General features: G+C 45.9%; 1 protein-coding gene across 23 annotated transcripts in view; it reads left to right on the forward strand.

Moving 5' to 3' along the window:
- The window catches only part of CACNA1G (calcium voltage-gated channel subunit alpha1 G), a 144,742-nt gene extending 133,639 nt beyond the window's left edge, over window positions 1-11,103 (forward strand). For 18 of the 23 annotated variants that reach the window (XM_033076861.2, XM_033076874.2, XM_033076879.2 and 15 more), the window contains 2 exons: window positions 2,776-2,945; window positions 6,890-11,103. In XM_033076861.2, the coding sequence (XP_032932752.1) occupies window positions 2,776-2,945; window positions 6,890-7,744 (1,025 nt within the window). In that variant the 3' untranslated portion in view covers window positions 7,745-11,103. Of the gene's footprint in view, window positions 1-2,775; window positions 2,946-5,130 lie in introns of all 23 variants that reach the window. The other 5 variants (XR_004419806.1, XR_004419807.1, XM_033076876.2 and 2 more) reach the window with 5 other exon arrangements.
- Window positions 11,104-19,194: the final 8,091 nt, after the last annotated feature.

The following is a 19,194-nucleotide window of genomic DNA, read 5'->3' on the forward strand; positions in this document are numbered from 1 at the left end:
CAAGACACTGTGGGAGAACAGGGAGGTTTCTCAATAGAGCAAGAGTTGTGCTTTTCCAAGCCCTTCAGCAGGAGGGAGAAAATTGCCCCTGGTTTCCAGCTGTGTGTCCAGACCTGTGGAACTGCTGTGAACAGACCCTTCATGATTTGCAAAGATCATCCACAAAGGAGGATTTACAATTTACAAAGCCTTGTTTAAGATAACTCCTGTCCTTCAAAATTTTTTGGCAATGTGACAGTGGGCTGGCTCAACACTGATTGCTGTAAGGCTAGGGAGCAGCAAAAAAATACAGTAACACAGGCGTCATCCAGAAAGCAGAAGAAGCAATTTATTTATTGCAGGAGTAGGTACATTTTTATAGACTGGTTCGTTGGACCAAGGATAGAATAAGTTTTTGGTCAAGGAAGGCAACACCTCTTGTAAGTATGCTTTTATAAAACATTTTGTTCTTCACACACTCCTGTTTCCAACACCAGGTGCTAAACTTTGTTATTAATTTTTTTACCCTTCTGGGGTTTTTTTTAATAGTTTGGGAAAACTCAAACTGCTGTTCTCCTTGACTCTCACCAGCACCCACGATTGTCCCCCCACCTGGTTCCCTAAGGTTACAGTCCCTACACCCTGGGCTCCATCTGTCCCACCAGGCCCAGAAGAGAAATCCCAATAGAGAAATATTTCCTCTTGTTTTTTGCAGCAGTACCTGTTCAGAAGCTCTGTCTGGGAACAGCTATGAAAGATGGGAAGATAGTGTCTCTAAATGCCTGTAAAATGAACACAAATGTGCTGAATTGAGAGACATGTCAGTGTGAGATGAATGGGAAAATGAGAAAGTGTGGAATTGTTCATCCCAGCGTGCATGGTTGGGATATACATCCTGGAGCTAAATTCAGAGATATTTAGGTACAGGGAGGGCTCTCCCTGCCTGCACCTCTGTCCCTGTCCTTGCAGCTGCCTCCCTAAACTTGTCCCTGTTCCCCCAGTTCCTCTGCCTGCCAGGGGTGACCTGGGGCTGGGAACTGAATGATCCACCTCGAATTCATCTGTACATGCCATCATTTTAGACATTTGTCTCCAATAAGACAGGGAAGTTTTTACAAGCTTTGCCATTTGAAAGCCTCTAAGCAGAACATAATTTCAGCAATGTTCAGAATGGTAGGAGATTTTAACAGATTAGAAATAAGATGTTGAAATTTGCATAGTAATAAGAATTTGGATGAATAGTGACTGTTGAACAGAAGCAAAAAAATATATGTGGGCACGAGGGAGGAAGATAAATCTGGTGTTGTGAGAAATCTCTGCCACAATACACAATCATCAAGGTCAAGGGCGGTGTTTTGAAGAACCTGTTTGCACATAATGCTAATGGTGCAGCTAAAATCCCATTGGAAACAACAGCAAATCTCCCATTACCTTCAGTGGAGCCAGAATTTATGGGTGTCTGTAACAGTCAAGAAATTCCTGACCACACAAAAGAATCATGTTTGCTGCAGAGGGAATTTCCAGTGCTTCATTTTTGACAATTGGGATGTATTTGCACTGTCTTGAACAAAAATACATCAGCAAGGGATTGGATAATTTCTGAGTCCCTTATTTTACAAGATTTCACTTCCCAGTTTCAGTTTGGAGAACCTGAATAGCCCTATCCAACAGCCCTGGTTTTCTGGGGACAGGAATTCCACCCTTGTAAATCCACAGGAACAACTGTTCCACTGAGGTGCAGCAAAAATACTTTGGAGAGGTAAAGCTGATGTCTATAACCACATTAAGCAATGAAACATTTTGTGTTTTTCTCCTGCTGGTGAAATTCCAATCATCTTAAGCAGGTCAGAGTGCAGGGAGGTGGGTGAGGTCCCCAAATTCTGACGTATCACTGTCCTCTTCCACCTCCAATGTCACTGCTTTTCAGGTGGGGGAAGTCACCCCCACTTGTTTACAGTTTGTAATATTATAGAGTGCAGGGAAGACAGCAAGAGGTGCCAGGCGCCTCTAATAAATCACCACAACCAAGCCATAATATTTCAAGCTGAGAAGGTTTTGTTGTCAGAAGCACTGGCACTTGCAGGAGGCATTTGTTTGAATACTCCTTCATAATGGGGCTGTTGCTCTGGGAAAGATTCCAGGACAAATGAGATTCTCTGGGATGTAGTCCAGATTAAATGAATTGTTTTGAAAAACATTGAGCCTGCGTGTGAGGGGAGCACACAGAGTTTCAAACCTATTAGAAGAAGTAGCCAGCAACCACGAAGGGTCAGAAAGACACTGGAGGGAATGTGCTTCCTTCTGGGAGCAAAACCAGCCTTGAGAGCTGCCAGGTGCTGTTCCCTTTCACTTCATTTCCAGAGTGTGCTTGCTGGTTTGGAGATCCCAGCAGCTGGTCTCCATGCAGGCTCTTGGAGACACCTTCTTGAACCTTTCAAAGTCAGATGTTTGTGGTGCTCAGAAGTGAGGCTGCCTGCAAAGTTATTGGCCCAAAAGCAGGGATGCAGGAGTTGCCAGTTCAGATGAACTTGTAGTTCCTTGTCTTCTCTTCTCAACAGGAGCTAGTCCCAGTTGTATCAGGAGAAAATGCCAAGAAAAATGAAATAATAGACAATGCTGGAGTAATTTATTAGTAGATGGGAGTCTTTTCCCGGTTCTGGAGAGCCAGTTGCTGAATTCAGTGGTTTTGTTGTGCCTGTCTGATCCAAGGTGCAGCAGAGCAGTTTTCCCTGGGAGGTCACTGGGGTTCCACACAACCCTTGGATGAACACGTCCCATTTCTTCTCCTCCCACAAGGTTCAAAGGCGTCGGTGCAGTCACAGCCAGCAGACACCAGCTCCCTCCTGCAGATCCCCAAGGACCATTTCCAGCCTGTGAGAGCTCAGGACCAGGTGGTGGGGCAGGGCAAGCCCCGGGTCTCCCAGCAGGTGCACTCCCCCTCTGCTGAAAGGCTGCTCCGCAGACAGGTAAGCACAGTTACGATCACAAACCTGCTGAGCTTTGATACTGATGCATTTCCTGGTTAACCATGCTTTAAATTCAAGGAGGGATTCACAGAGAAACCTCCAGAGAACTGTAATTCTCCTACAGAAATAATAAAAAGGTTGGTGGTTTTTGATCTGAAAGATCCAGGAGTCTCCAAAGAATGTGCGTGATGAGTATCATGTCCTTTGGCAACATGCCTAAATGTTCTCCACATTGTTAGCACTTTATTTTTTTTAATCCTCTTTATAAATGCAGCCAAATGCTCCCCAGGGGCTCGTTGGGGTTGAGGAACTAATTCTTAACTGCTGTGATTTTTTCGGTGCTTGAAAGGACACCAGGATTGCAGGCTCCATCCCAGGCCACCCCTCCTGTGACTCCTCTGGTTTCCCAAAAGGGGAGAAGTGTTTCATGGAAATTGGTTATCTCATATGCAAAACCATCATGGGAAGCATTCTGGTTTTACAGTGAGAATTGAAAATTAAAATATTTTTCCATCGGCTCTGAGCTTTTAAAAAGTTTGAGTATATGCAAAGCAGGACATGTTTTATTTTGCAACCAGTTTTATCTCTGGTTTTTGCCTGGCATTGATTTAAATCCTGATTCAATCAAAGATCTAAGGGATCTAATCAAAGATTCCAGTCTGGTTGATTGGAAGCATAAGTTTAGACTTATCTTTTTTTAGTAAAATACTTAAACTTGTGCTTCACTCTCACATTTTTAAGCATATTTCAATGATTGTGCAGCTGGACTGGGACCAGAAGCACATCTGATTCAAAAACTCTGCTTTATTCAGTATTTCCATGCCTGATTTTACATACACAAAGGGGATCAGTTCTATTTTTTCAAAAGCAATTTCTTTCCTGTATGAAAATATTCCCATTTCTTTCATCTTTTAATCAACATTGACAAATTAGACAGTTGATTCATTAAGCTCTAAAAATGGATGTGAAGTACCAAGGTTAACAATTACACTTGTCTGTAATACTAAATTGACATAAGAAATTCCTTGCATGTATTCATTTGCATGGGGTTGGCCAGCTATCCCAATCACCACTAATGGGGAAACTAATTGATGTCATGATTTTAGTTCATAACCACTCTCTCTTGCTTTCTAATGAATAACAGCCCCATCCTTTTGAAGTGATCTAGCCAGAATAAATTACCATGTTAGCCATCTTCTCCAGTCTAATTGTGTTCACGTCTTTGACGGCTTCTTTTTCCAGACTTTTTCGTACATTGAAGTCAATTTATTGCTTCCCTCCTGCCTCCCTGTCCCTGCTCATGCGCGTGAACATGGCATGGCTGTTGGAGTGGAGGTTCAGAGAGCAAAGAGCTTTGTGGCTTTGAGCACAGTCCATGGGCATGAGCCTTGGGCAGGCTCCTGAGCAGCAAGGAGCTCCCAGCCTGGCTAATGGGAGCAGGGAGGTGATATTGCTGTTATTTTAATTGCAATCTAGATGGCCAGACACTGGAAAACTTGGTCCTTTAAGAGGCAAAATTCCCTTTACAGCCCCAGCACTTCTGCTTGCTCAGGTGCTGTCTGCTTGAGTTCTTTTTATTGCTGCCACTAATTTCTCACTAGCACATCAAATAGCCCAAACTGGCAAAGCAGTTTGGGTTTTAGTACCCATTTCTCCTTATCATTACAAATACTGCATGCAATTCTGATTTGGTTATTTTTCTTTTTTCTTTTTCTCTCTTTTTCTTTTTCTTTCTCTTTTTCTTTTTCTTTTTTTTCTTTTTCTCTTTCTTTCTTTCTTTCTCTTTCTTTTTTACTTTTTCTTTTCCTCTTTTTCTCTTCCTCTTTCTTTCTCTTTCTCTTTCTCTTTCTCTTTCTCTTTCTCTTTCTCTTTCTCTTTCTCTTTCTCTTTCTCTTTCTCTTTCTCTTTTTCTCTTTCTCTTTCTCTTTCTCTTTCTCTCTTTCTCTTTCTCTTTCCCTTTCTCTTCCTCTTTTTTTCTCTTTTTCTCTTTTTCTCTTTTTCTCTTTTTATCTTTTTCTCTTTTTCTCTTTTTCTTTCTCTTTTTTTCTTTTTCTTTCCCTTCCCACCCATGCCCTCTCCCTCCTCTCCTGAACCCATAACAGATAAACCTTGTCCATCACATACCTGGTCCTTGCACTTTCCCTGAGCATTAAAACCTGTGTGTTTAACCTCCCTTTTCCTCCAGAGTGCTGGAGAGCGAGCACAGCCCCCACAGTAACGTCCAGTTTGACAATTAGCGAGAGGAAGATGAGAGGATCGGATGCTTTGGGAGAACATTGCTGCTGAGGATTGCACTCCTCGGCAGTGCATGGCACAAACGCTTTTCTCCAGAGGAATTCTACCTGAAATTAAACCTATATTGATTTTGTAGTTCCAGGACTGTGTATTCAAGGTGTAGCCCACACCAAGCTGTGGCTGCTACAGGTGTACAGCCCTCTGGGATGGCAGAGGGTCCTTTTATGTTCAAACAAACCAGTAAAACATTTGTACTGTTACTGCTAACAACAACCACAGATGCCTGTATCATAGGCAAAGAAAGAGCTGGTGGTGACTAATACTGTCGTGGTGTGCAACACAGGTTGGTGTGCAAGCAAAAGTAATGACAACAATTACTTTTTGCTTCTGTATTCGACTTCCGTGTGGTCTGTGTCTCTCTTCAGGATATGAACGTGATTTCTTCTCCCAAATACTCATTTAAACTACTGGTGCTGAGGAGACCAGGATAAGTTCACTCCTGACCGATTAGTTGCTGTGAAATTTTAACTAGAAAGGATTCACCAGCACTGGAAGAAATTGTTTGCCATGCTAAATATTCTCTGAGCTGTCCCTGGTGACAAAGGCAGCGCAATGTGCAGGTGCTGCAATAGACTCTGCTGTTTCTGTGCACACATGGACACACTGCAGCTGATAGAAGCTTTGTGAATAGAGATCATTTGGCTCAAATGATCCTTGTGGGACAATACTTACATAAAGTGTATGATCATTTTGGGGTGATTTGTCACAAAAGTATTCCTTAGCATGAGGAATTTCATCATTTCATCTCCTTGCACTTTCTAAAGGACTGGGACCAGCTGTATGCATTTCCTCCAAATTTCCCTGTGAAGATACTTATCTTTAAGATAATTTAAAAGTCTCAAATTGATACTCTGCCTTTAAGGCAGTTAACGTGGCTGATTTATAAAGCCTTTTGACAAGGAATGCAGTGCAGTGAAAAGGCAAAGCCTTCAAAACAGGCCCAAGGTCCCTCTGCCAGCAGGCACTGATGCTGCAGACAGCCAATGCAAAATGTGCCTTAGGAAGCCTGAACTTAAGCATCAGAATGAATTGAAATAATTGCAGATTATTATTAGTCCAGCTTTGGACTCCAGTGTTTCCAGCTCCTGCCATAAGATGGTGCAGAGCTCTGGCTCCAGCCTGGGGACCAAAGCCAGGGACAGGCTGTTGCCTTGGTGCTGGCACACAGCACGGTTGCTCTGGTGCTGCTGGCTCTGGGGATCCTGTTCCAGGCCCTCAGCATCACCTGAGCTAGAGAAGGGAATACACAGGCTCACTGGCACATCTTTCCCTCCTGCTCACACCTGGGCTGCTGAAATTATAATTATAATAATTGTTATTAAGGGCTTTGCTGTAGAACTCCATCCTTGGCATAACAAGAACGTGAATAAGTTTGGGTGGGAGTGTTGTGGTTTTGCAGCCCTCCATCCTTAGAGGAGAAAGCTAAAGGTCAACCATTTAAGAAGAGTGAGGGGTTGTCACAAACCCACAGATCCCTGACAATGAGAACTGGTAGAACCCACAGCACAGATTGCTCTAGGGGTCAGTGGGTCTGTGCTGAGGGATCTCAGCAGAGCTGGGTAAATGCTGTGCCTTGCCTGTACTAACCTTTGTTTGGTCTGTCTCTCCCACCTGGCAACTCCTCCCCACCCCTCTGCGCTCTGACACAGATGGCTATAAGGAACGACTCTCTGGATAGCAAGGAGAATCTCCACACCGAGGTGAGTGAGCTCTGTGACCCAAATGTTCCCACTGTGCCCAAGGAGGAGTCACCAGTGGCTCTGACACCCTCAGAAGCGAATGAGTTGGCTGCCTGGAGTCGGGCGAGCGTCCACACGCAGCAGCATTCCCACAATCAGTATAATATTTCAAAGCAGGCACCAGCATCCTGTGCTTGTGCAGACTCATATCAGGAGACCCCTGAAGATTCAATGGACCAAGAAGTATCTGAAATAAACAGCTCCTCGGAGCCTTTCACTTCAGAAACTTGCACAGCCTCGAGTGCCTGTTCGGAGGGTCAGCCTCTCACACCTAAGAGGAACGTGGGCAATACCGGCAACGTGGTACTGAAGGACCTGAAGAAATGCCACAGTGTAGACACCCAGGGTCTGCTAAAAAAACTGCCCTCTTGGTTAGATGATCAAAGGAGACATTCCATAGAGATTTGCTCCATAGAGAACAGCCCTCAGCACCATTCCACGTCCAGCTCCTCTGGCTTTATAAGTCAGGTGGTCAGTGAAATGGAATGCCTGCAAGGCACGCGGCAGAAGAAGAAACTGAGCCCGCCCTGTATAAACATAGATCCACCTGAGGGGCAGAGTTTGGTACCCAGGGGACCCCACAGCATCTCACCTGCCAGTGGGGACGTTTGCTTGAGGAGGCGTGCTCCATCCTGTGAGTCCAAGGATTCCATGGATATAGGGGATTCACTGCTTCCAGACAGTATGACAACATCTCCTACCCCAAAGAAAGACTTGTTGACACTTCCTAGCTTTTCCTTTGATCAAACGGAAATGGACTCCTGAGTTACTTTTCTGTTGGTGCCAAATATCTTCTTCCTTTCATGTAATAGAAAAAAAAAAAAATTTAAAAAACTCTGTACTCCAAAATGGCACTGGGTAAAAAATTTCCAAAGAAAGATTAAAGAACCAGCTGGTTAAAAGAGTGGTTAACCTATATCACGCTTACTTAAGCATATGTTCTGCTTAGGTAAAAGCAATACAATGTGCAGAATCTATATGTATATTATATTTTATTAAATTAATTGAATCTAGTATTGCGGGATGTAGTACATTTTGTGACTAAAGACTCATTTAATTTTCTTCTATTTACGTATCTCAGAATATTTCTGAGATAAAGTTGGTTTTTACGAATATTTTAACCTGAAAAAGTATATATTTAATCCCTTCTTTTTTTGTTTTGTTTTGTTTGGGTTTCATTTTGTTTTGCAAAGCACAAAATGTAGCCAATTAGTGCATTACAGAGGAAATGTATCCCACAGTCAGCACTAAATAAGAATTATTTAATGTAATTTATTTTTCCCCTTGGACTTCAGTGATATTCTGGGAAAATGATTGTTTGCATGGTACAGAAACGCAGTGGCAATTTTTTTTAACAAAATATTCCAATCTTGCAAAAAATTGACATTCAGAGTGTGAAAGTAAGCGCTCAGACCCAGGAAGGTGCAACATGCTGATGTCTGAGGATGGTGAAGGCAGAGCCCTTTAACAGTGCAAGATACTGAATTATGAAAGGATGTTACAGATCATCCACTGGCAACTCACAAAATCATGTCCATGGTTCATTTCCATACATTCCTAGGAAACAGGCAACAAAGGCCTGTGGTCACTTCTCAGATGTTTTTGCAGTGTCTCCAGGATGGACTTTTTATTTTGCTGGGTTTTACACCTCCCTCATTGCTCTGTTTTCTGTGGAGCTCCTTCTCTCTGCACTCTGTGGAAAGGAGAGTGAGGGCAAGGTTAGGACTTGCAGTGGGTGAAATCAGGGCAGATATGGCACAACAATGGGCTTAGGCACATGCCTTAAGTTAAGCTCTCGCCTGGAATGCCTGGAGGTTGAGCATATTAAAGTAATTCTTGAAAATTAAAATCATATGCTCATGTTCTACTGCATCAAGGCACTTCTGCAAGTTATTTTACAGATTACATGGAAGAAAGTCTGCAAGTACTGAAATGACTGCTGATTTTCAGTAAAATACCAGGTATTTTGCTATCACTGCTAGAGTTAATTTACATGACCCTGAGTGCAATTTTATTTCCAATCTATCAATAGCCTTAAGCAGCAACATAATGAAACGAAGTGGATAAACCCAGAATTCATGTCTTGCTTTGTAACACCAATGATCTCAAAAATTACCTGTTTTCTCCTGTGCTAACGCCCCCTGCCAAAAGCAATCTCTAAAATTGGACAGCACAGCCTGAAAACCACGCGAGGCTGGCCCCATCCGACACCTCCCCCTCCTCACATGCCTGATGGAAGCCAGACATTAACTCCACTCCACTTCCATGAAATCACATTAAGAGGTAGGCTAAATTAGACTGCAGGCATGCTTTGAAGTGTGCCAGTAGTCACAGGCTTGAAACCAAGTCCAGGGATCGTGCCTCTGAACCAGCACAGGCAGGAGGAGGATTTGTGCTAATTGTCAGGCAGGAGCTTGTAACTTTTTGAGGAATACCCATCTTTTCAAATCCCTACAACATGCTGATGTACAGCCTTTCATCCTTTCAGAGATTAGGCTGTTTCCACCTCGTGTGTCTGCATTAGCTTGGAGTGTGCAGAGATGCTGTTCGTACCCCACAGCCTAGGTGAGCTCCTAAGCCCCTTCATTTTCACTTGAGGATGTTTACTCCACAAAAAATTTACATGTCCAGGAGAAATGTAAGGGGTTTCAGCAGGAAGTCAGGCAATCAGTGTATTTGAAGTAGGAGGATTAACATTCTCTACTATTTACTGCAGTTAGATTAATGCTTGGCTGGGACATTTTTCCCCTCTTCACCACAAGCCCATATGGAGCCTCCTTTCTTTGTTATGCCAGCCCAAATCCAGAGTTAAGCCTGTCTAAAGCAATGGTTTCAAACAAACCTTTCATCAATTCTTCCTCCAGATCATATTTAAGGAAATAATAAAATTACAGTGCATTAAGCCTGAGAAATATTCTTAATCCCTTTTTGGTTTTACACCCATAATGAGCCTTAGCTTTTCCTTTTACATGTGCTAAATAGTTTGGGAAACTAGCTAGGCCACTAAAATTTCCTTCCCTGGTCCCTTAATGATTAGGATTGTGTTCACACAGCTGGAATGATACTACTCTTCAGATCCTTCCTTACGAAAAACCCACTGAACATTTCAGCTTGAAATCATGGCACAAAACAGTGATGTGATGTTAATCCAAATGCTCAACTCCAGATGTAACAAAAAGCCTAAAGGCTCTTCTGTTTTAATGCTTGGGGTTTTGCCTACTCACAAGGTTTGTGGAAGTAACAAAAAGTTTACATCATACATGAATATTCAGTAAAGAGTAGCAAATAAAAGATATTCTATGATGATGCTTTCAGGAAAAGAAATCCATGTAAAATAGATTGTTTTCTAAACCAGTTAAGTTTTTTCTAGATGCCCTTTTGAAAAACAAATACAAATGTACTGCAGTGCATGCAATAATACTCAAAACATTTTAAATACCTTCGGGGGGGTTTTATAGAATTTGACTTTTTTAAACAAAATGTACAAAATCCACAGGAATTCTGTAGAATGGTTACGTTGATAGAATTTTTTATATTTTTGTAGAAATCTATAGAGAAATTGTTAAAAGTCCGCGTAGCATCTCGGCAACGGAAGCAGCTCTTCCCTAGGAGTTTCTTTTCGTAAACCTGGAGCTAGGCCTGCTCTATTTCAATATTTCAATAGGTAATTTCACAGCCTGCAGCCAGGTCATGTTCAGGAGTCAGCTAAGCTCGAGTTCCACGATATTGCAGTGCTTTCACTGTCCAAGAACTGCACCCACAGCAAACACCTCCCCCAGAGCTCAGCCCCTGCCCATGGTGAAGCAGTTGCATGGCTCTCCAGCTCATTCAAGCACTCCAGCACTTTACTACTGTGGATTTACAGTATGCAGGTGGGAGGAGGAGATTTTGTTATTGCCAATCTGACACAATGGGGGAAAAGAGATTGCAGACGTGTCTGGAAAAATGTAAATTCCATTCTTGCAGCCCCTCGCACACAGAAGTGATTTTTCATAACTTGGTTCGAGGTTTGTACTGTAGATATTTTGGGGGAGGGCAAAGAAAACACTGTTTTTGACTTCTGTGGATTGCACTCAGCACTAGGTGTGTTCAAGGAGAAAATAAAAAACAAGGGAAAAAAAAAAGAAAATAAAAGCATTACCACTGTAAATTAGGCTATGCCCCAGTCTCCCTTTTCTGCCCCTTTGGCTATAATAACCCATGTACACTATTACACGAGGTGACTAGAGTAGGCACAGTACCATTGCAATGTCTGTAACAACTTAGTATATATGATAGAACTTTGTATTTAATAGTTAATATATTGTTATACTGTATCAGGTATATAGGCCAAAATCGAGGTCTTTTGGTCCGGGCAACAAAAGGTGGTACTCATGGGGAAAATTGGATTTAAATGTTCCTTTTTATAAAAAAAAAAAGAAAAAAAAGAAAGAAAAAAAAAGAAAAAGCAAGTGTAAATCTTTACAACTGACAAAAACAAATGTGTCCTATTAAAAGCTTTTGAAAAGAAAAACAACGGTGCATTTCCCTTTTTTTGTTGTTGTTGCTGATGATAATCTGTATCACTCCAGGCAGTCAAGTCTTTGGTCACGTTTTAATTGTGAACAGCTGGAGAACTTATCAGATAGCAGTGGTGGCCAGGAGGCTGGAAGAGGATGGGGAATGATGGCCCTTTGTGCAGCAATTTGATGTGGCCTCAAGCAAATCTGGCCCTGGACACAGCGCAGGGTGTGCAGAGCGAGCAGGAGAGCAGGGGCTGTGCCCTGGTGGGTCCCTGGAACAGCAGGAACAGCTCCGTGCACAGAGCTGCAGCCAGAGGGGACAAAGGACTGAGGAGAAGGGGCAGATCTGAGCTGTTTGTGAAGAGAAAGATGCTGGACTTTTGCACTCTTTGGGATTTCCAGCCTGAAATCCAGCAGCGTCTCCTGCTGTCAGGTAGCTCCTCCCAAAGCAGGAGCTGGTGGCTCGGTGCTGCCCGGGGGCTGAAGGGCAGCAGGGGCTCAGGAGCTGCCAGGTACCACCAGAAACATTTCATGGAGTGGTTTGGGTTGGGAGGGCCTTAAAGCTCATCCAGTCACAATCCCTGCCATGGGCAGGGACATCTCCCACTATCCCAGGCTGCTCCAGCCCCATCCAACCTGGCCTTGGACATCCCAGGGCTGGGGCAGCTGCAGCTTCTCTGGGCACCCTGTGCCCGGTCCTGCCCACCCTCACAGAGAAGAACTTCTCCCTGCTGTCTAACCTAAACCTGCCCTCCTGTTTGAAGCCATCTTCAGGGGTTCTTAGTGAATGACCCATGCAGCTGCTGACATGAAATCTCTCCTGGGCAGCAGCCACCGGAGGGAGGAACCAGACACTGGGTGCTCTGCAGCCCTGCTCCTCACTGCCTGGAATGATCTGATTGCTCTGCAGCAGGAGGGACCCTAAACTGACACCCAGACCAGTTTTGTTATCTAGAGGATGTTTTGATAAGGTAATCTCTCAGTAGAAAACAGCAGAAAGGATCCTAGTCCTTAAACAGAGGGAAAAGTGGATCTGTTCAAAATCCCGTGCAAATCCACTCCAGGTGAGCTCTGTAATGTGTCTGTGTTGCCCAGGCTGTGGGGCAAACCCCACCAGGCTGGAACCACTGAAATGCATTCCCAGCCCTCGGAGCCTGGAGGATCCCAGGGCTTTAAGGTAAGCTGGGCTGAGCCGAGGAAGCGGAGCTGCTCACAGGCTCAAGCACTTCACACCTCTGCTCTCAGGTGAGTGCCCGGGGCTCAGAGGAGCTTGTGAGAGGGCTTGTTTGTATTCTCTGTTTTGTGAGTGCTCCTGTGTGAAGCTCTCATGCTGAGTTTTGCTGTGTTTTTCCAAAGGGTCCGACCCAGGCTGGCTGCTTATGGGTGTGCTCTCAATTTCCTGAGCTTGGGCACGGCACTTTGTTACTCCATTTCTTGAGTAATTGGGATGCCACATGGAACCAGGTTGCTTTCTGTGTAATGGTGACCCTGCCTAGGGGAGCAGCACTTTGAACTGAATTTATTTCTTTGTTCAGACAGGTGACCATGTCCTCTCCAGCACAGCAGTGTCCCACAATGTGCACACCACATTCCTCAGCCAGAGCTCTGCCAGGCCCTTCCAGATGGGAAACAGGAGAGGCTTGTTTGTACCTTCTGTATTTCAGGTGTTCCAGAGATACAAACTGAGACACAGAAACACGTCTAAAATGCGACCTGCCCCAGAATCCCCGCAAAATAAGGTAGGAAAAAACACCTTAAAGAGATGGTTCCCGTTATCACCACCAGCCCCGCGGTGGGTAAGGGACCCGCTGTGACCTGCTGCCGGCAGTGAGGGTGCTGCAGACCCCAGGGTTAAGGCAGGGAGGTTTCGGGGGTGCCGAGGCTGCGGTGCCGGCGCAGTCCCGGGGCAGGGCGCGCTCCCAGCGCGGAGTTCTGCTCCCACCTAGTGGGCGAGGGCCAGTGCCCCGCCAGGGCTGGGAGCCCCTGGCAGCGGGGACCCGGCTCTGCAGGACCCTCAGGTGCTGCAGACACAGCGCAGGATCTGTGGCTGTGTTTGGTATCACAGAACCGTGCAGGCTGGCACTGCCAGTGCCACCACTAAACCGTGTCCCCAGGTGCCACATCTACGTCTTGCAGATGCCTCCAGGGATGATGACTCCACCACTTTTCCTGTTCCAGTACTTTGGCACCCTTTCAGTGACAATGTCTTACCTAAGACCCAACCCAAACCTCCCTGGCACGAGTTGAGGTGATTTTCTCTCGTTCTTTTTGCTGTTAGCAGAAGGGACTGACCCGACCTGGCTGCAGCCTGCTGTCAGCGAGTTGTGGAGAGTGAAAATGTTCCTCCTGAACCTCCTTTTCTGCAGGCTGAGCCCCCTCAGCTCTCTCAGATGCTCGTCAAACTTGTGCTCCAGATACCTTCTATCTCTGTTCCCTTTTCTGGGCACCCTTTAGCCCCACAATGTCTTTCTTTTGTGAGAGGCCCAAAACTGACCCCAGAATTCAAGGCATGGCCTCGCCAGCACTCAGTACAGGGCTGTGGTCACTGCCATCTATTGCTCACACAAACCAGACTTCACCTTCTTGGCCAAGTAGTTTCTAATTATGAGGGGATTTTCAATCACTGAATCTATAAAAATTGCAATTCTGGGAGGAGGAGAGGAAGGATTTCTCTCGCTGTGGCAGAGCCCTGCGAGCTGTTCAAAGGCACACTGCCCTCACTGAGCAACACCCAGGGACACAACGACCCGTGCTGGGGCTCTGTGGCATCTCAGAGGCTGTGGCAGCCCCTGGGAAGTGTGCTTGTCCTCCCCATCCTTGTAAACACACGTGCAGCACAGCGCAGGGCTGTCACTCACAGCAGCTCCGGTCCTGGCACTCCAGAGGGCTGTTTGACCTCTCTCAGCCCAGAGGAGGATCGATCCAGCCTGTGCCGGGTTTGGGGTTTCCTCGGGTGCAGGCTGAGTGCCTGTCACTAGATGGCAATGCTGGGAAAAGTGGGAAATTCCGCCGGCAGATTTGGGAGCACTGAGGTCCCCAAAACCTGCTGCTCCTGTTTGCTTTGGTGTGGTCATCAGCGAAAGCCTCGCTGGCATTTCCACAATTGAGGGTGATTGGATCTTAAGTTGTGTTTTACATGTTGCATTCAGAGTGTTATGTTTAAAACACACTATTATAGTCCTGCAGCATCCTCTGGCGTTTTCTATTGTTGTTTGAGTCCCTGGATGCCATAATTGGCGAGTTTTCAGGGGTCCTGAATAGATTATCTTTCCATATCTAGGAAATACCTTAAATAGTGCAGCCAGAGACCCTGCCAGCTCCATCTGGGAACTGGAAAGGATGGTTAAACCACTTAATTGCTTACTGTGCTAACAGTTACTTTGTGGAAACAGAAAGCAGAATCCAGCTGTTTTGGGGACAACCAGGAAGAAGTGAGCACAGGAGTCATTGTACAAAGAACTGGAGTGGACAGCATGTGCCATGCTGACACCTGCAAAGGCAGCACAGAACTGCCCTGCCACATGCCACCAGTGTGTGCCCAAGGGCTGGTGACAGCTCCATGTTTGTTCAAACAAAGCAGGACCAGGGCTTTGTATTTATGGTGAAATCCTGAACAGCTTCAGCCCATTGAAAGTAGGAGTTTATGGGGTAGCTGAGTTGGCCAGGGAGAGGATGAGCCTCGAGTGACAATTGCATCAGGGCTGAAGTAGGACTTGGGCCTTAGCTCCAAGTGCCATGTGTTGTTTGTCTGTGGCTGTTTGTCCACCCCTCTGAGCTCCACCTGCAGCCAAGCCACCCACAAGCCAGGGTGTGTTACACCTGCTGTGGCTTCTGCCAGCCTCTACAGGCACTGAAAGCATTTGTGTGGGGTTATTTAACAGGTGAGAGAGATGTCCAGTGCATTTAGAGTTCAGCTGCTCACAGCTGGAGCAGCTCCAGGATCACTTTGGGATGGTCTTGCCAGTCCTCAGCATGTCTAGATTCTTCTCCTGCTCACTGTTATCCGTGTGAAGTGCAGGAGCACCCATGGAACGGGGCAGGTTGGTGTTACACACAGTGTCCTGGAGGAGTCATACAAACACCATTTTCTCCTTTCACTTGATGAGTTATGCGGACCCCACCTCACCCTGCAGCATGAATGGCTTTACAGTGCAGCTCCAAGCCAAACTGAGTGTAGACCCAAGCTCCCTGTGCTGACTTCCCAGGGAACTGCCACCTCTGTACTTCCAGTCATTGCCTTCCACTCCTACAAACCCATGTAGCTGATCCGTGCCCAAAAGCAATGCAGTGAGTAAAAACTGGGGCTGCAAATTCCCAGCCCACTCCCTCATCTGTTTTATCATGGGGCTTCTAAACTGCTCATTGCACATTCCAGAAATGAGGAAATTAAATCCTTTCGTGCAAGAAGGGAGATGCACATAGTTGCAACAGCATTGAGAAGAAGAAAGCCCAACTCTGCTGCTGCTCATTCAGTGTTAACTTTAAGCAGTTTGTTGCAAGTTCCTATCTTGTTAAAACAAGGTGTCCCCCCACTTTTTTATGAAGTAAATGTATAGGGCCTCGCTGTAAATGCACCCTCTTTGGCAGGCTCTTTTTCTTACCATCTGTAAAATGTGACACCTCTGTGGGTCTTGGAAAGGAAGCTGAGCCTCTGCTGTTCCAAGCAGAGAAAGAAGGTGATATTTATAGTCAACTAACCCTAAAACTGCAACTTTCAGAGCTGCACATGCATCCCCAGCCCTGAGCTCTGAATGTGCTTCTTTATACAGATCTCTCCAGGAGCTGGCCACACTTCATCCTGCTGTTAATGCTCTGAGAATTGGCACGAGGTGTGACATGAAAAGCAGCGTGCCTCATACCTGGCACCGTGCTTACACAAACAGCTTCTCCCTCACGTTTCCTCCTGTGCTGCCCCAGTCAATCACTCCGGTGGATATCTGGGCTCTGCTGCAGGGCCCGGGTGTGCCTGGAGGCGCTTCCTGATTGCTCTGGCTTGACCTGATCAAGGTGTTAGCAGGTGAAAAGTCCCTGCCCGTGCAGCTGGTATGAAAAAAAAATATTTAAATGCATTATTGCTGAATGGACCCAGACCAGATCTTGCCACTCCCCAGAATAAAGAAAAAAGTCTGGTGAGAGGAGGTGAGTTCATGACTCCCTGACATTTGCACCAAAGGTGCCATTTCATTTTCCTGCAGGGCCAGCCTGCATTTGAGGGAGCATCACAGGAGTAATGACATGTTCTAGGTACCCCCATCTCCGTTCCCATCATTACAAGGAAGCAGGACCAAAGTGAGCTGCTCTGCCCATGACAGTGCTTCAGGCTCAGCTTTGCACCACTGTCAGCACAGTCCTTTACCATGGCCCTTCCCAGGAATTTTTAAGCTTCCCCCTCCATCTTGTCTGTCTGAGAAGTGAATATTTCCTTAATTCCTGCCTTTGATTTTTCCCTCTCTGCTTGTCTGCTTTGCCAGACAGCACATGGAAGTCAAGGCAAAGCCAGTGCAAGTGTCTGCTGTGAGGTCCAGACTACCCAGTGGCTCCCCTTGAGCTCAGAAGGGATGCAGGGGGAGCCAGCACCCCAGCTGGCATCCACTCATCACTGCCATCCCTCTTTAATGGCACTCACTGCTACTGACAGCAGAAGCTGCCCACCATTAATTAGGAACATGAAACAACTGGCAGAATTATTTAGGGCTCCTTATTTAGTCTTGTGAGACCAAGGGAAATACTCTAATTCAGGACCTTCCTCGATGGATATGGTAGAAAAAAAAATGAGGTTCACCAGAACCACCAAAGTCAATAATTTAATCAGTAATTAATTCACATGTCAATTGGACTATGCAGCACACTGATAGATTGAACCTCTCCCTTCCTGTACACACAGTAGCTGCTTGTGAGGTGCCTCTGTACCTGTGACATCTCATAATGTCAAAGCAGGTCTTAATTTTGAGCACATGCTCAAAGTGCACCCAATCCTGCTCCTTGGTGCAAGAAGCCCAGTGGAGCATGTCCATGTGTCAGGAGGCATGAAATTCTCAGCACTTCTCTCAGAGCAGCTGCTCTCAGAGGTTGTTGCAGGAGAGGAGATTTAAAGAGTCATAAAGGAGTAACGCCCAGGAAATTCTGAAATTTCTTGAAACTTTTATTGCAGCGCAATTCCATTGAACAAAAGTTTCTCAGACTTGCAAGGCCAACCCACTGTGCCCTCAGGTCTCATTCACCCACTTGGCCAGGGCCTCTCCAGTGTTTCCTCCAGAGGGCTGCAATGTGACTGTGTTGATTAGCCTGGCTCAGTCTGACATTTCAGATCTTGTAGGCAATCACTGAGAACCTTATCTTGGGCAAGACTTATCTTCCCACACTAATGGGAACAGCACACCTTCAGCCAGGTTATAGCAAATGTCTAAAGCAAATTCTTAGCAGTGCTTATGGCTTTCTCTGATAGTACTTTGGGTGGGAAACAGTCCTAAAGATTAGCAGAACATTTTTTCTTTGGGGATGACATATTTTTGGGACAGAGCAGCACTCCCTTCTCTGGGGCACTGAAACAGGTTGCCCAGAGAAGCTGTGGATGCCCCATCCCTGGAAGTGTTCAAAACCAGGGGCCCTCATCAAGTGGGTGACATCCCTGCCCATGGAAGGGACTTGGAACTAGATGAGATTTAAGTTCCCTTCCAACTCAAACCATTCTGTGCTTCTCTCATTCTCAGATTTATGATTCTCTGATTTATGATTCTATTCTACTCCTTTTTGTTCTGGTGAACACTTTTGACCACATCCTTCTATCTGAGAGTTCCACATGTTACAGAAAGGAAAGAGACTCAGACTCTTAAAATATTGATTTGTGGCAGCAGGGTTACTTTGTGTGAGATGATGTTAATTGAACCAGGTGCTGCAGTAAGTGGGTGAACGAACAGCAAGTGTTAGAAGGTCAACAATACTGTGGAACTCCTAATAAAGAGGAAAGCAAACAGTGCACCTGCATCACAGGGAGGTGAAATCCAGATTGTGTCCAAGGTGCTACACTATGAAACCTATTAGTTACATATAATCAGGAAAATATATTGACTGAAGGCTTTCAAAAATGGATCACACCACAGGTGTAATCACAGCAGAAGCAATCTGCTGTGAATGGAGAAACAGGCTGTAGATGGATGGAGAAGCAATGTGATGCTCACATAAGTCCTGCTGGGGAAATCACACTCCACAGCGCTCTGAAATGGAGACAAGGAGCCTCTCCACGATGTTATCATTAGCCTGAGTGGTCTGGATGGATGGACACAGTCAGCCCAAAGCCAGCAGGGGCCCAGCTTTGTGCACTCTTCAGCACACATTTCACTCGAATCACAGAATGATGTGGCTTGGAAAGAACTTAAAATCCTGTCATTCCAACCCTCTGCCACGGGCAGAGATGCCACTCCCTAGACCTTATTGCTCAGGGTCCCGTCCAGCCTGTGCCTGTCCTTGGACACTCCCAGGGATGGGAGGTGGGTACCACAAAAGCCACCTCCGAGCAGGGCTGGCTGTCCCCGCGGGTCACACCGAGTTGGGGCGAGATGTCACCCACGGTGTGAGCTGGGCTCAGGAGCAGAGGAAGAGCAGCCCCACATCACAACCACACCAGGCACACCCCGTCCCCTCCCGAGCCGGGCAGGGCCGGTGCGGGCTCCCCCGCCCGGGAGGAGAGGCAGGGATGGGGAGGGATGGGGAGGG

Source organism: Catharus ustulatus, chromosome 20 (genome assembly GCF_009819885.2).
Source record: "Catharus ustulatus isolate bCatUst1 chromosome 20, bCatUst1.pri.v2, whole genome shotgun sequence".
NCBI classification, from domain to species: domain Eukaryota; kingdom Metazoa; phylum Chordata; class Aves; order Passeriformes; family Turdidae; genus Catharus; species Catharus ustulatus.